We start from the raw sequence: 16,432 nt of genomic DNA on the forward strand, positions 1-16,432 counted from the left end.
GTAAAATGGAGATGATGGTACAGAGGGACGGTGTGAGGCTTAAAGCCCTTTGAGATCCTCAGGTAAGAGGCACTTACACTCCAGTTCCCCTTGTTTAAGCAGCGCAGTCCCTATTTTGCACATGGGGGTTATAGAGGCTCACAATCTAAATAGGAGTCAACAGTGTAACACTGTTTCAAAAAAAGCGAACATTGTTCTGGGCTGTATTAGCAGGAGTCCAGCAAGCATGGCGCAAGAAGTAATTTTTCTGCTCTACTCTGCCCTGATAAGGCCTCAGCTGGAGTTCTGTGTCCATTTCTGGGCAAGGTGCCTCAGGAAAGATGTGGACAAATTGGAGACAGTCCAGAGGAGAGCAACTAAAATGATTAAAAGGTCTAGAAAACCTGACCTATGAGGAAAGATTGAAAAACATTAGCTTTGTTTAGTTTGGAGAAGAGAAGACTGAGGGGACACAATAAGTCTTCAAGTACATAAAAAGGATAATAAATTGTTGTCCTTATCTGCAGAGGACTGGACAAGAAGTAATGGGCTTAAATTGCAGCAAGGGAGATTTAGGTTAGAAATAGGAAAAGCTTCCTAACTGTCAGGGTCGTTAAGCACTGGAACAAATTACCTGGGGAGATTGTGGAATCTCTGGCGCTGGCAGTTTGTAAGAACAAGTTAGACAAACGCCTGTCGGGAATGGTCTAAATAATACTTAGTCCTGCCTCTGCAAGGGATGAACTAGATGACCTATCGAGGTCCTTTCCAGGCCTGTACTTCTGGGATTATACTTGCCATCTTCCCTCCCAGTCCCTCCAGAAAGCCAATGAATCTCAATGGACTCAGAAAGCGGTGTGGCTCTTTCTCTGCCCAAAAACCCCAGTATCAGCTCCCCGGTGCTGGGGCTGCATGAATGTTCTTGTTATCAGATGGAAGAGGAACTTCAGGAGGCAGCAGGCAGGCGCTCAAGGGAGATGGCTCTCCAGTAAAGAGGACCTGGCAGGGGAACAGGCTGTGGAAAGCTGCTCATGTGTGGAGCAGGCTTTGTCCTGCTTGTATATGGTGCATGGTTTGTATTCAATGCGTAGAGCATTTACACGGCCCAAGCAGTTGGATCATGGAGCTTTGGGCTGCCAGTCAGGATCTGAAAACTATTGTGGGAGAAATGAACTCTCGACTCCCATGCTACGCCTTCTCAGAGTTAGCTCCAAACAAAGTCCTGTTCAGGGGATTAGCAAACCAGCCAGAATGCACAACTCACCCAAACACAGCGGCTGCCTCCGGCTCCCGCCTGCCCTGGAGTAGGGCCAGCTTTCTTCCCGCCAGCACACAGGGCTTGTGATGGTGGGAGACTGCCCGCTCGGTGTGCCGTGCCCTCGGCTCCTGTAGGCCAGATTGTCCGTGAGCTTTGGGGCGTGGGCGAGGCTAAGCAGGATGGAGCCAGGGAGGGAGGCTGGTCTAGGAGAGGTGGGGTCTCCAGCTGTTAGCAGGCAGGATGCTTGGGAGAACCCCCCTCCACTTCCCCAGCTGGGAGAACCCCCACTTTTCTCACCTTTTCCTTCAGCTGCCCCCTGCTGGTTCCCAGCTGTTCCCTCAGGCCAAAGCCAAGACCGGTCTACCCAAGGGGTCAGGCCATGGGTGAGGAAGCTCTGTGTTGGGTTCTGTGCGGGGCAGAGCAGGGCTCTGTGTGGGGAAGAGCAGCCAGTGGCCATGATTAGATGAGTGCGGCACAAAGGCCCGTGGCTGACTGCAGAGTTGGGAGGCTGAGCTCCTCTGGGACTGAGGGAGAAGGCCCAGGACACCAATATCCTTCTCTTCAGCGTCCAAAGGGTTAAACCCTGGCCTGCTCAAACACAGTGTGCTCTCAGCAGGGTGAGCTATATGGCAAGGGGCCACTCGCTTGGCTTGTACTGACAGCTGGCCCCAGGCCCTCAGGTCTGGGGTCGCTGGGCTTGACAGGAAGGAGAGGACAGAGTTGGAACTGCTGCAAGGTTTAGCTGAATCCTTCCTCTATTTGGATCCGCCATTGCCTGCCCAGGTTTGTCCTGCTAAAGCCCGGCGGAGTTCACTGCTTCTGGAGGACAAACTGGGCGAGGCCTGCGGTAGCTTTGAGTGAGCGTACTGTATATGAGCACTCCCACGGAGCAGGGCACATCACGCCCTCCATGCTCTTCCACCTCGGGTGTCCAGAACGAGGCCTTACTGTCAGTACCTCCCTGCTCCCATCGGATCCCCATGGTCAACATCTCAGTTGCTCAGAGAGAGCTGCTCCCCCACACTCCAGAGTAAAGACGCTGGGAGAGGGAGGCCAGGAGCACACAGCGACTTTGTCTGACACTCCAGTCCCAAACAGCTGGAGCTCATTAGCATCTGACCTGGCCACCCTCAGTCTAAATGACCTTGCAGTGGGTGCTGCTGGGGAGCGCCTGTGGGAGTGGGATGGGTGGCCTTGAAATGGCCCCAGCCTGTGCTGCTTTCCCTCCTTCTCCCGTTTGGGTGACGTCTGTTCTGTCCACACCCCGATGCTCTCCTGGGAGCCCTGAAACTGGCCCAGCAGCCGCCCCCTCAGGCACATCCCTGTGCACACACCAGCTGCTGGCTAGACACTACAGTGCACTTGACCTGCCTGCTCAGCCTGCCTTCCGCTAGCTGGGCTAGAACCAGTGCCCTTGTGTACTGCAGGCAGCTGTCCTGGCTGAGCCATGGGGGGCTGGGCTAAGCTGGCTTCAGCTGGATGTTATGTGCCACCTAACCCGGTCCACTTACTGAAGCCCTAAAGCAGAGCACCTAGGTAAGAAGCCTCCTTCTGACTGGAGTGAGAGGCTCCCCTCAGCCAACACCCTCCCATCAGGGCTTTACCTGTGCCCAAAGGTTGTTCTCTCATCCTTCTGTTTTGTTAACCCTTTCCGCACTGGCTGCTCTGGAGCAGCCAGGCTTCCTTAATGTCTCCATGACCTCCCTCTTGGTCCTGACCCATCTGCCCTCCAGGTCACTCCCCCATTGGGATGAGGTTTTCTCTCAGTGTGCTATCTCCTCCCAGTGACCCTCTGGAGCTGTGGGCAGAGGGAGTCATGCCTGGGAAGCCGCGGGAGGGTCTGGTGACAGGGTGGCAGATTTGTGGCCTGCACTGTATGTTGGCAAATCAGGACACTTGAGCATTGCACAGGGCACAGGGCCACAGAGCTGTGATTCCCGACCAGGAGTACGTGTATCCCTGGGGGTACGCAGAGGTCTTCCAAGGGGCACATCAGCTCATCTAGATACTTCTCTGGTTTTACAGCAGGCTACATAAAAACCAGTAGTGAACTCAATACAAATGAAAATTTCCTACATACAGTGATTTGTTTATACTGTTCTATATACAATATCAGCGGTTCTTGAACTGTGGGAAAATTCATTTTAATGGGTCGCCAGGGCCAGTGTTAGACTTGCTGGGCCCAAGGCAGAAAGCCAAAGTCCAAGTTTTTAAGTGAGGTGAACCACTGCTCTAGAGTAGCTCACCTCCTTGAAATAACACCCTGGCTCCACCACAGACTGGACCAAATCCAGGGGTGAGCCTGTCATAGGAGTCAGTGGCTTCCCTGCAGTCCATGGGAGCTGGGCCAGCCTACCGAGGGAATGGCTCTGCTGAGCACAATGGTCATTCTAATTACCGCTCCCATGCTCAGCCGAATCCTGACAGTGACAGTACCTTGGCACCCTTGCAGGTGTAAGTGCAACGGCCATGCCAATGAGTGTGCCCCAAATGAAGTGGGCCAGCTGGCTTGCCGCTGCCAGCACAATACCACCGGTGTGGACTGTGAGCAATGCCAGGCTTTCTACCAGGACCGGCCGTGGGCGCGAGGAACTGCTGAGTCCGCCAACGAGTGTCTCTGTGAGTACCAGAGCTTAGTGCCCTGCAGGCGCTGCCAGGAAGCTCCCATTCCTCACTCACCAGGCTGACTCTGCCATTAGCGTCCAGGGAACCCTGTCTCTGTAGGTTGCCAGTTCGAATCCAGCCCTGGTGGGCAGTGGTCAAAAGCTGCTAACCTCTGAGGCTGGGGGAAGTCAGCTCAGGGTCCTGGTTCTGACCCAGGGCAGTGGCATCTCCTGCACCCTGGTGCAGCAAGAGAACAGCTCTTTCCTCTTGCAGGACAGCTGCAGCCACTGTGGAAAGAGATGCCCATGCTGCACCCAAGGGGTTACCCATCTGTTACTTCAGCCCTTCTCTGAGGGCATACATATGTTTTGTGTTTTCCATCCTATTATGACTATAAGGATCATGGGGCAGGGGTCTGATCTCCTCGATGTAGCACTGCTCTGAGCCCCCAGGGGATGCTCAACAGATAACAAGGTTGATTCAGAGGCAAGAGTGCTACCTACAGTCAGAGACAGACACACAGACGATTGTCAGTGCATTTAGCATCAAGACACTGAAGGAGAAACCATGGGGAATCTGAGGACTAGCACAGCTGAGTGTGGCCTTTCACAGGGAATTCCCCTACCGCACCCCAGAAGCAGGAAGGGGGCTCTTGGGACAGGGCCTACCTTTGTTCTGTGCTTAGCCCCTAGCCAAAAGGGGTCCTGATCCATGACGAGGCTCCTGGTGCTCCCAGATTACAAACAATACAGAATAATAATAATAATAGCAGTCCAGTGAGGTAACACATCATCCGGTCACTCCAGGAGACCTGGGCTGGAACCCAGCGGAGGTCCCGAGTGCCATAGATTACTCTCAGCTCAGTCCCTCCTCACCGCCCAGTGGCAATTCAAACCCAAGCCCCTCCATCTCCATGTCTGTTTTGGCCCCTGTGACATTCTCGCTCTTCCCCCCCTCACTTCCCTGGCACAGCATGCAACTGCAGCGGCCGATCGGTTGAGTGCTTCTACGACTGGGAGCTGTACCGGCACACGGGGCACGGCGGCCATTGCCTGAAGTGCCAGGATAACACCGACGGGCCGCACTGCGAGCGCTGCCAACAGAACTACTACCGGTGGGATGGGCAGATGGCCTGCCAGCCATGCAACTGCAACGCGGCGGGTACGTGGTACACGGCAACGCCGCTGGGGAGGGGAAACGGGGTGGCCCTGGCACAGGTGATGCCACGTTCCGTCAGCTTGTCCAGCCTCCACCTGGCAAAGCCGTGACCACGCGCTGCGCTTGGCCTGTGTCTCCGGGCAGGTCTAGACTAGAGAGTTAGAGCAATGTGGGTTAGGGCTGTGACTATTTTTCCCCCACTGACACAGTGATACTGGCAAACGCACTAGTGTAGATACAACAGAACTCGTTTCGCTTGGGGAACCAGTATAAGATGCACCTACAAAAGCCCTTTCTTGCCCGTATAAGTGCGTGTGCACATGGAAGCTATGCTGGTGTAGTGATCCCAGCCAAACTTTTCTAGTGAGAATAGGCCCCTCCCCTGCTCCAGGGAGCGAGAGGGTTATGACAGAAATGTGGGCACAGTTAACTGAGGAACGGGACAAAGCTGCATCCTCAGTGATTGGGGCGAGACCTCTTTAAAAAACAAACCTATAACATTAAATGTTCAACCACGTCCCATCCCGGGGAACGTCTCTCCCACCCTCCCCTACTCCATGCCCTGCTCTCTCCATCAGTTCCCACACACACTATTTTTCTGTGACTTGCCCTCTTGCCACCTATTGCAGCACGTTCTTCCCTCAGCCCATGACTCCCGGAGGCACCCCTCTTCCCGATCCACCTCCCCCAGGTCCCATACCACTGTGCTCAAGGCAGAGTCCTTGCTCGCCTTTGTGGAGGAGTGAGGGGAAAGGACTCCCTCTCTTGCCAGCCCCTTGTTTCTCTCCCAACATGCTGTGGGTCGGCTCCCATCTCCCCAGCTGCAGGAGGGTCTTGCACACACCCATACACACCCATTCTTTCCTCTGCTCTCTGTCTCTGCCACCTCCCCCTCCCTCACTGCTTCCTCTTGGTTTGGTTCCTCGCAGGCTCCCTGCGGCTCCAGTGTGACAACTCGGGGGCCTGCGACTGCAAGGCCAGCGTGACTGGCTGGAAGTGCGAGCGCTGCCGGGCCGGGTTCCACTCTCTGAGCGAAGGGGGCTGCAGGTGAGAGAACTAGCTCCTGGAGCCAGGCTCCCCTGCACTTCAGGGGAGCTTGGCCTTTCTCCGCTTCCCACCCTGGAGTGCAGCCTCGACCCTGACCTGATAGGGCCAAAGGCTGACGGACGGATGAGTGGGGAGTTGGTCTCATGTTGTTGGCTTTTGCCTCTGCAGACCTTGTGCCTGTGACCCTGCTGGCAGCGTGGGGACCTGTGACCCCAACTCGGGGCGCTGCTTCTGCAAGGAGAAGGTGGAAGGCTACCTGTGCAACAGGTGAGTGAAGCACCATCTCAGGTTGTGCTGGGGACTGGCTTAGGGCAGGGCAGGGCTGGGCTGGAAAACCACACCCCCTCCCTTTCAGGTGTCAGGGCGCCCAGCGTGAGCTCAGCCACTGCTGGGTCGGTCTCTCCTTCCAGGGTGGGCATGAGAGAGGGAGCACCCCTCCGCCCCCACTAGAGCAAAGGGATGTGGGGTGGAGACTGGAGGAGCTGCAAGCTCGCTGCTCCCAACTTTGCCTCCTGCCGGGAGAAGATAGGACCACGGCAGCCACTGGTTCCCCACAGCCAGCGCTCTGACCTACTCCCCACAGCGCCTCCTGCTGGGAGGAGCTGGGAGTGCCGTGGTTAATTCCCCTGAGCCAGCACCCCTGTCCCATTCTGTGCGTGCAATCCTCCTGCCTCTGTTCTGCTCCCTGCGGGGAGAGGCTGGGAATGCAGTATTTGAGGTGTGTTTTCTCTCCAGCGACTCCTGCTGGGAGAGGGTGGGATTTGAAGTCCCTTTCTTCTCTCTCCTTCCCTCCCTACTGCCTGTGCCCATACCCGTTGCTCCTCAACTGCATCATGCTGGGAGAAGACAGGAGGGGAGTAGCTATGATTCCCGCACTGCAAGCGTCCATGCCTGCCCCATCCCCTATTCAGCACTACTGCTGTGTTTTGTCTCCCTGCGTCCAGATGCCAACCTGGCTCATTCAATCTGCAGCCCCACAACCCTGCAGGCTGCACCAGTTGCTTCTGCTATGGCCACTCGACTGTGTGCACTGCAGCCACCCAGTACGAGGTGCACCACATCCGCTCTGACTTCAGCCAAGGTACCAGACCCAGCAGCGGAGCCGGTGCCTGCTTATGGGAAAGGGGAGGCAGGGATGGAGGAGGGAGACTCTGGGATGGAGGCTGGCAAGTCACTCAACATTGCACTGAGTCTGGATCTGAACGTCCTGGTTTGGGCCTGACTCTGGCTTAGACTAGGGGGGGAGTGGCAGTCCTCTGGCCTCCCCTCACTCGGCAAATAAACAACTGATACTAGCCGAGTTTAAATTTGCCACCATAAACTCCCCCTGCAAGTTCAACTGGACCCAGTATTCCCCTTCACTTCCCACCCAGAACTGCTGCATGGCCATTACATAACTACCACCTTCATCCCCAGTGTAGCTCATGGAAGTCCTGGATGCCGTGGTCCCTAGATACCGATATATAGTCTGTAAGTTGCTATGGGCTGTAACATACCGGATAGATGGCAGATGTTGCTACTTAAAGGAAGCTGTAACCATCCTGCAGTGGCCAGGGGCTGGGATTGCTTTGAAAGGTTTGAATGGCCTTTTCCCCCCAAAACCGTGGAGCAGAGTCAGTTGGCTTGGGGAGGGGATGGATGAACATGTGGGAGGAGGTTCCCCCTGGCTCCCTCTGGAGTGTCTGCCTAGTAAGGGATGAACAGCTGGCTCAAGGGTTCTGCTCACACTTGGAACTTCTACGTCGGCTTCCTCCTCTTAGGGTGACTAGATGTCCCAATTTTATAGGGACAGTCCTGATATATGGGGCTTTTTCTTATATAGATGCTTATACACCCCCATCCCGATTTTTCACACTTGCAATCTGCTCATCCAGCCTTGGCCTAACCATTGTGCATAGCTTGTGTTATTCCCACTGGGGAAAGGCCTCTGCATGACCCTTGCTTTGATGGAGGGAAAGTACTGCTCAGGCCATGAAAATAGGACTTTATCTCCACTGGGCCTGCAGCCAGGGATATGTCTTACAAGGCTGAATCCCATCTCTTTGCTGCATATGTGAGGAAATTCTGCCCTCTGCTGAGCATCACAAGAAACTTACATAATACAACCATTGAGCATTACCCCGGGGTGGGCTTCCTGCCCCAGTGCAGAAAAATTCCCCCCACGTGGGTAGCTCAGCTGTCGTGCCCATGAATATAACCTGACCTGTGCATAGCTGCCCACAGAGCCAATGGTATGGAACTTCATCCGATGAAAGCGTATCCTGATTGTATTAAAAACATGTTACCAATTGCCACATCCCTGTAATGTGTTCCATACATTTGAAATAGAGCCAGGCTTTATACCATGTGTTTTTCTGTGGTAGGAAATCTAGCCAATTTTGGGTTGCTCTTTTAGGGCCAGACAGGAGTGGCGCCAGGGTTTTTGGCGCCCTAGGCTGGGGTCCTTCCGCACTCCTGCTCGTTGGCAGCAATTCTGAGGCGGTGGGGGGGGTCCTTCCACACTCCTGGTCTTCGAGGCACTTCAGCGGCGGGTCCCGGAGCGAGTGAAGGACCCGCCGCAGAATTACCGATGACGACCCAGAGTGCGGAAGGACCTCCTGCCGCCGAATTGCCGCTGAGGGCTGCAAAATGCCGCCTTCCCAAATCCTGGTGCCCTAGGCCACCACCTAGGTCGCCAAATGGAAGCACCGGCCATGGGGCCAGATTTTCAAGGGCTCAGCTTCCAATTAGCCAGTCGTGCACCAGCTCTTTTCTAGTTCACGCTGAGCAGCACTTTCCCCTTCAGAAGTGGATGATTCTTAGTGCTCTAAAATCTGTGTGCTTTCTCAGATTGTCTTGAAACTTGCTGTGCCTTCTGGGGCTGCTTGGTGGTATTAATGGGCCAGTTTGGGGGTCATTTGGGCAAGACATTCCTGAGATGCAGCCCCCCTAAAAATCTAAATAAGGGCTAGATTTCCAAATGTGCTATTGTTGTGACGCTTATGCCTAGATCAAATAGCTGACTATTCTGCTGGGGATACCCCCTGTATGCTCCATGTTATATTTCTCATCATGCCTCACTGCATGCTCTGACTGTGTGCATTGGTTGCCAAGGGCCTGAGGGCTGGAGAGCTGAAGTTCCAGGTGCCAAGGAAGTACAGCTGGACTGGGCCAATGGGGAGATCTACCTAGAGCAGGACGGAGAGGAGCCAGCCGATTTCATAGCACCAGGTACTGCTGTATATGGGAATGCCGAGCTGAACAACTATTTTGTAACTGTGGTTGCTGTGTGGTTGTGATAAAACCTCCACTGTGTGTTGTTTAAGAATCCACAGTTAAAACGATGTACCAGCTGCCATGTTCCACCCCAGAGGTGGCTGTATTTCAGTGATGGATGAAGTGATTCTTTTGTATGCAAGGGAGGCCGTGGATCCTAGTGGATAGGATGCTGGACTCAGATGACATTGGTTCAGTTCCCAGCCCTGTCACTGGTTTGCTGGGTGACCTTGGGCAACTCAATTCTGCCGCTCTGTGCCTCGGTTTCCCCATCTGTAACATGGGGATAATGATACTGGCCTTCATTATAAAGGACATTGATATCTACTGAGGAAAGGTGCTACCTAAGAGCTAGGTGTTAATATTACTATTATTTGTGAAGAGCTTTGGGAACCCTTGCCATGACAGGTGCTGTATACAGTAACTCCTCACTTAAAGTTGTCCTGGTTAACATTGTTTCGTTGCTGATCAATTAGGTAACATGCTCGTTTAAAGTTGTGCAATGCTCCCTTCTAACGCCTGCTTTGTCTACTGCTTGAAGGAAGAACAACCCGTTGCAGCTAACTGGGGGGGCTTGGAAGCAGGGTGGACCAGCAGCCCCCTATCAGCTCTCCGCTCCCCTAAATTCCCTGTGCAGCAGCTGCCCAGCAGTCTAGCAATTGCAGCTGTCCCTCCCCCCACTGCCATGTGCTACTCCTGCCCTCTGCCTTGGAGCTGCTCCCTGAGACTCCTGCTTGATGTGCGGGGGTGGGAGGAGGGAAGGAAGAGGGGGAGCTAATGTCAGGGTGTCCCCTTCCCCCCTGCTCCTGCACCCCACTTACCTGCATCTTCCATAGCGCAGAGGGTACACACCAGGGCTCAGGATGGAGGGAGCTTGCAGAAGCTGTGGTCTCAGCAAGCTGATCTAATTAACAAGAGAGTGTACTTAAGGGAAATGTGCATATCTCCCTCCATTCCTGCTGCCTTGCAGAGTGAAAGAGTTAACCCTTGAGGCTCAGCCAATTGCTAGTTCATCATTTAGCAGTAAGGGAAATATCCCACCCTCTGACTCCTCCACCGCAACCAAACTTCACAATCATCATCACTGTGTACCAGTATTTAAAACTTATACTGTGTGTGTGTGTGTGTGTGTGTGTGTGTGTGTGTGTGTGTGTGTGTGTGTGTGTGTGTGTGTGTGTGTGTGTGTGTGTGTGTAATATAGTCTTTTGTCTGATGAAAAAAATGTCCCTGGAACCTAACCCCCCTCATTTACATTAATTCTTATGGGGAAATTGGATTCTCTTAACGTCGCATTTTTCAGGAACAGAACTACAACGTTAAGTGAGGAGTTACTGTAAATACATGATGCCATTAGTACTGTTACAAGGCTAAGGGGGAATTGAGCCCTCAGCGTCCAAGCCATTAAAGCCATTCTCACGCTCACATTCCTCCTTGTTAGGAAGCATGTTGACGCTGACAGAGCGTTAATCTCAGTGCAGATTAGAACAGCAGTGGAAACCCAGAACTATGTGTGAAATGAGCCAAGATCCATTGTACACGCCAGGCCTGGGTCTGGGCCGGTTGGTTCTGCCACTGAAATCCATGGAAGCAGGACTGGACCCAGAGGCTGGGAGGGTCTCATGGACTCTTCTCTCTTCCTTTCACCTCCCAGAGAAATTTCTGCATGACCAGCGTCTCAGCTACGGGCAGCTCCTCTCCCTGCTCCTTCGAGTGGAGGGGAACGGGAGCAGATCCTCTCCATTTCCCATTCGGCTGGTCTTAGAGGGAGACGGCATTGCGGTTTCTGTGAGCTACGTCGCCCCAGCAGGCAATGAAAGCCAGCCCCACCATGGAGAGCACAAGGTCACCTTCAGGTACAGGCTGGCTGACCTCACTTCCTGGCAGACACGCGTCTCCCTCACTAAAATCACCACCTCAGCTGGCCCCTCTGTTGGCAGAATCCCACAGGGAGGCCAACGACTGAGTGGGCCATGGAGACTGAATTCCCCTCTCGCCTCTACGTGGCCTCGCCGAGCACATTTGAAACCCACTGGCAGAACGCCGTGGGGAGAGTTTGTACCAATGCTCCGTGTGCTGGACCTGTTCTGTCAGGACAGCACCTTTCAGCAGTGCTAATCCCCATGGCCTGCTTCTGATCTCAGTGCAAATCAGGACTGACTCTGCTGAAGTCAGTGCAGTTACCTCAGTGTTAAACCAGCGTAAGCCAGATCAGAATCGGGCCCACTGAGTTGACTCTGCCCGTTACCCAGAGTGCCCTGCTCCATGGCCTGGGAACGCACAAACACATCAGAGTTTCCTCCCGCAAACTTGCCAGGCCCCTTTGTTGGTGCCCCCCTCGAGAGACTTCCCAACATTCACCTGCCTCGTTGCTGCCCTTCCCATGCCTGCTGTCCTCCCCCCCCCCCGGGTCGAGATGGCCCCAGTTTGCTTCAGCCCATATGTGTGGGAAGCTCTTATAAGGAGCGAGGCTGCACCCTTCCCTTCTGGGCTGATTTCTAACAGGCTCCATGAGGCGAAGGAGGAGATGCAACCCCCGCTGTCATCCTTCAACGTCCAGCGTCTGCTCTCCAATCTCACTGCCCTCAGGATCCAGGCTGGCAGCAGCAACGCACCTTGTAAGTGATCTCCTGATGGCTCCAGAGCCACCGCCTCGGGCTGGGAGCTTCCTCCTGCTAAGAACCCAGGAGATCTCTGGGTCTGGGCACTGGACCAGGTAGCCCTGAAGTGCAACAGGGAAGTCAAGGGGAGGGAAGATTTAGCTTGTAAGCTCTCCAGGGCGGGGGCTGTGTGTGTACAGCGCCTGGCACAATGGGGCCCTGATCCTGATGGGGGCCTAGGGTGCTACTGCAATATAAATGATTAATAATCATGGTCACCAGGTGGAGGCTGCATTGAGTTCCTCTTCGACCGTTCTGAATAGTGCTGGCTGGGGGTTCTTTGGCCAAGGTCTTGAGGTTCAGAGACCTGCCCCATTCCACCTGTGCCCTGGAGTCTGAGGATGGAGTCTCCCTCTGAGCTGTGGGAGGCAGGTGGCATGATGGGAATCTGTTACCTGACCAGCATGGGCTGTGATCTGACACTAAGCAGGGTTGAGCTAGGGGGTTACTTGGATGGGAGACCTTCCCGAGACTCCTCATGGTCTCAGGGATTCAATCAGCAACGTCCCTCTCTCTGAATCCGGGTGGTCAGATGCTAGGGGCATAGTGCGGCTGGAGTTACTGTTTTTGTGTATGAGACATAAAACAGAGTCCTGCTGCTTATAGTCTCCACAGTTTGTGGTCAGCCTGGATGATCGAATAGGCCTTTCTGACAATCCTACAGCACTCTTTGTAGCAGTCAGCGTCATGGCCACATTCAAACTGTAATAGTTACGTTCTGCCTCCCAAAATTCCCTCCGCAGGTTCAGACTCAACATGGCATTTTCACTTTCCGACCTAAACTCTTGGGCAGCATTGCTGTGGGCTGTTAAGCAACAGCCGTGTTCCACCTCTCAGGTGGCTGGCTGCATTTCAGTGGTGGGCGCCCTGATCTTTCTCGATTTTACTTACTGCGAGGGTGTTAGAAGGCTTAGTTAGTAAGGGCAAGATTTTCCAAATTGCCTTATGATTTGCAATCCCTCAGTTGTTTGGCTGCCACGCTTAAGATGCCTTAAAGAGACCTGGTTTTCAGAGGACAGGTGCTCAGCACTTTCTGAAACCCGGGCTTGCCTAAGATGTCTCAGGTCAGGCACCAAGAGTCACTAGTCATGTGCGAAAATTGTGCCCTGAGAGTATTTTGTAAAATGCTTTGAGATCCTTATGGGAAGGCACTAGAGCTGGGCACAGTGCTCTGTTCCCTTTAGACAGCCCATCCTGGAAGGGGTGCTAGAAAGGCTGGATTGAAGGGTCCATAGTCTCGGCACAGGTTATACTCACCCATCGTAACTTCTGGTTGTCCCTTCCACAGGTAGAGTCTCCCTGAGTGAGGTCCAGCTCACCTCTGCTCGCCCAGGTCATTCCCTGCCTGCTCAGTGGGTGGAGGAGTGCATCTGCCCACAGGGGTACACCGGGCAGTTCTGTGAATCCTGCGCGCCGGGCTACAAGAGAGAGATTCCATTGGGCGGGCCCTTCACCAGCTGCATCCCCTGTACTTGTAACCAGCACGGCAGCTGTGACCCCAACACAGGTTTGGATCCTCTGCTTTCTGTTAGTGATTTCCTTTTACCATCACACGATCTCTCACCTTCCTTTTCTAGAGACCTTCATGGTATCCATTCATTTCACAGCCTCCATTTAGCCATATAATTACTGTGCAGTTATGCTGTAAATAGATAATAAATCTGCATAATTTCCAAAGAAAGATGAGAATTACACTTGAGGTTACAGCACCCAGCATCTCAGATTATTGCCATGTAAATTACAGGGGATGGTTTCATAACATTGTCATTTCAGAGACAAAGATAACTGCCTCACGGCAATAATAACAATGCCTCTACCACCACAGACGTGTGTGATATTTTATGAGTGTAAGTAAGGGATAGGGAAGGAAGAGCAGAGGTGTCAGTGGAAATGTTACTGGGGCCTGGATGAGGAGTTCGAATATAATGCGTGAAGAGGCAGGAGGCCAGTGGAAGGATTGAAGGAGGGAGGGTGGGGTGGGCAGAACCTGAGGAGATGATGATGACCTTAGCAGGGTGTTGGGGGCAGACTGGAGTGGCAGAAGTAAGAGGTAAGGAGGCCAGGCAGGAGAAGGCTACCGGGGTTGAGTTGCAAGTTGTGGTCAGCACATGGACAAAGGATTTATCAGTAAGAAGATGGATACTGAAGAGGAAGAAGCAACAGGCTTTAGTGAAGGAGACAGGGTAAGAGAGAAGAAGCTATCTGGAGGTGGAACATAGACTGCATGTACCATGATCAGCAGTTGTAATGTAACTACACTATTACAGGGTTTTATACACAAAATGCTCTACCAGTAACCAGTGAAATTTTCACACCCATTGTTAGGTCCAGTGTTCCCTCTATTTTTTCTATCCATGTGTGGAATGAATTTTGTTATGTGCACTATTTCGAGGAAATGTGCGGATATGCACCACTAGTAAAAACCTAGATATAATCTATATTTTTAAAAAGTTACTGTAGGGATAATGACTCCAGCCAGGACAGGTTGGGCATTTTAGAACTCACTATTCAAAGAATTCAATTTAAGTGTAAGAGAGAAATAAAAATTATGAAATGCATAGACCACTCAAAAAACTAAAATAACACCCTTTGAAAGAAGTATCCAGAAGTAACAACAACAACAATACAAGTATGTGTTGTGGGGTGTGAGTGTGAAAGACAGAGTGTGTGTGTGTGAGAGAGAGAGAGAGAGAGAGAGAGACCCCCCCACACTTTAAATATGTTGCCCTTTTAAGTAGATCAGCAAGTTCAGACACTGTAGGAGCTGCCAGCAAGCTCCCTTCCTCCTGAGCCCTGTCTTGCCCCCCCGAGCCCGCTCTGTGGAGATGGAGTACAGGGCCAGGGCGCGGAGGACACCTTGATATCAGCACCCTTCCCCCCACTTTGCACAGCAAGCAGGACACTCTTGGGAGCAGCTCCAAGGCAGAGGGCAGGAGCAGCATGTGGCATTGAGCAGAGGGACACCTGAACTGTGTGGCACTTGATAGCCTGCTAGGCGGCTACCCAGCTAAGCAGCTTACAGGGAACTTAGGTTACGTCTTGTAGTCTCTGTAGACTACTAGAGGGAGACATGTTCGTATGTAACCCACATTAGGAGAGTGTCCGGGGATGGGGTTGTCTCCCTCTAGGGGCTGGTCCATATAAAAGATTGCTGTAGCAGCCAGGGAGGAGACCTAGTCATTTAGCTCCAGTGGGAGAGACTCTTACCTTCAGCTCTGTGGGTTCAAGGGGTCAAACCCCACTGTCTGCCGATGTAGGGTGGGTTATGTGTGGTCTGTCCCAGGCAGTAGTGTTTTCCCACTAGAGGAGCATGAGATCACAGGCACCTGAACAGGTCTGATACGACATCTCCTGAGATTCTGGGCTGGTGGGAAAGCAAGCAGATACACGTGGAGTAGTGCTCCATCGGGGTAACCAAAACCAGATCTGTAAAGGCTGCCAACTGCAAATGAATTGCAAATGGCAGAGACTCCCTGCTGTGAGCTGCTCCTCCAGGGAAAGCATCTGGGTTTCTCTGTCAGTGGCGGAAATCTGCTGGCTCATGGCTGCTTCACACGAGCACCCTGGTATCCAGACCAAAGTTCAACTGGGACGACTGCATCTGCTGTCTGGAGATTCCTCCCGAAGTTCTCACTGGACACAGCTTCATTCTTCACTGCCTGCCCTAGACTGTCACCAACGTGCTTCGTTGAGTCAGCTGCCATGTTCAGCCCCAGCCTGTGCCGCAGTCCGGGGATCACAGGATGCGCTCTGCACAGCACGCAGACGTGAAAGGAGCTGCAGTGACGCTCCCGTGCTGTACTGGTTCACGCTGAGTAGTATTTTGTTCATCAAGTTGTCTCATTGTCTGCAGTGCAGCTGCTTTACTCAGGGAATAAGGCAGAATCGGGCCCATCTGATTGTATGAAATAATGTAACATCAATCCATGGCCACCTGTGACCTCACAGTTGTCAGCGTGTAACATCGTGAACATCATGGTGCTTTGTGGTGACTGCAAGGACAGCACCCAGGTCCCAAAAGCACAGACCAGAAGCTAAAGTGGTATTAGCAGTATAGAGCCTGTGACATACAGCTGAGCCATCCTGAGCATGTATAATTAGACAGGCAGGGTACATGATGTACTCCCCTGGTCAGGTACAGCTGATATGTGGGCACCTGGCATATCTGCTACCCAATAACATACTCTCCATGGCAGACAGCGCTCAGTCTGTCCATGAGTCCTGTTCTGGACATTCCCTGCCTAACACCGTGGCAGGCCCTAGTGGAGCCCAGCTCAACGTAGTTCCCTCGAAGACTTGGAAACAAGATGATTCACTTGTTACTTAACTGAAGAAACCCAGGACCCAATGTCAGCTCTAACAGGACACCTCTCCACCCCCCGCGTCTTGCTGGTGGTCTGGCCCTGGCATTGCAACATCTGTGTTGCATGAGTGAGGAAATGTTTATGGCTGGGACAGAGAGTACTTTAAAGAG

At 53.0% G+C, this 16,432-nt stretch overlaps 1 protein-coding gene across 1 annotated transcript in view; it reads left to right on the top strand.

Moving 5' to 3' along the window:
• Window positions 1-16,432, top strand: part of LAMC3 (laminin subunit gamma 3) — a 48,094-nt gene that overhangs the window by 11,611 nt on the left and 20,051 nt on the right. The window contains exons 4-12 of the mRNA XM_030536029.1: window positions 3,690-3,856; window positions 4,814-5,002; window positions 5,929-6,046; window positions 6,215-6,313; window positions 6,991-7,127; window positions 9,140-9,256; window positions 10,953-11,154; window positions 11,804-11,916; window positions 13,247-13,465. Of these exons, the coding sequence (XP_030391889.1) occupies window positions 3,690-3,856; window positions 4,814-5,002; window positions 5,929-6,046; window positions 6,215-6,313; window positions 6,991-7,127; window positions 9,140-9,256; window positions 10,953-11,154; window positions 11,804-11,916; window positions 13,247-13,465 (1,361 nt within the window). The remainder of the gene's footprint in view (window positions 1-3,689; window positions 3,857-4,813; window positions 5,003-5,928; window positions 6,047-6,214; window positions 6,314-6,990; window positions 7,128-9,139; window positions 9,257-10,952; window positions 11,155-11,803; window positions 11,917-13,246; window positions 13,466-16,432) is intronic.

The sequence above is a fragment of the Gopherus evgoodei genome, chromosome 16, assembly GCF_007399415.2.
Source record: "Gopherus evgoodei ecotype Sinaloan lineage chromosome 16, rGopEvg1_v1.p, whole genome shotgun sequence".
NCBI lineage: Eukaryota > Metazoa > Chordata > Testudines > Testudinidae > Gopherus > Gopherus evgoodei.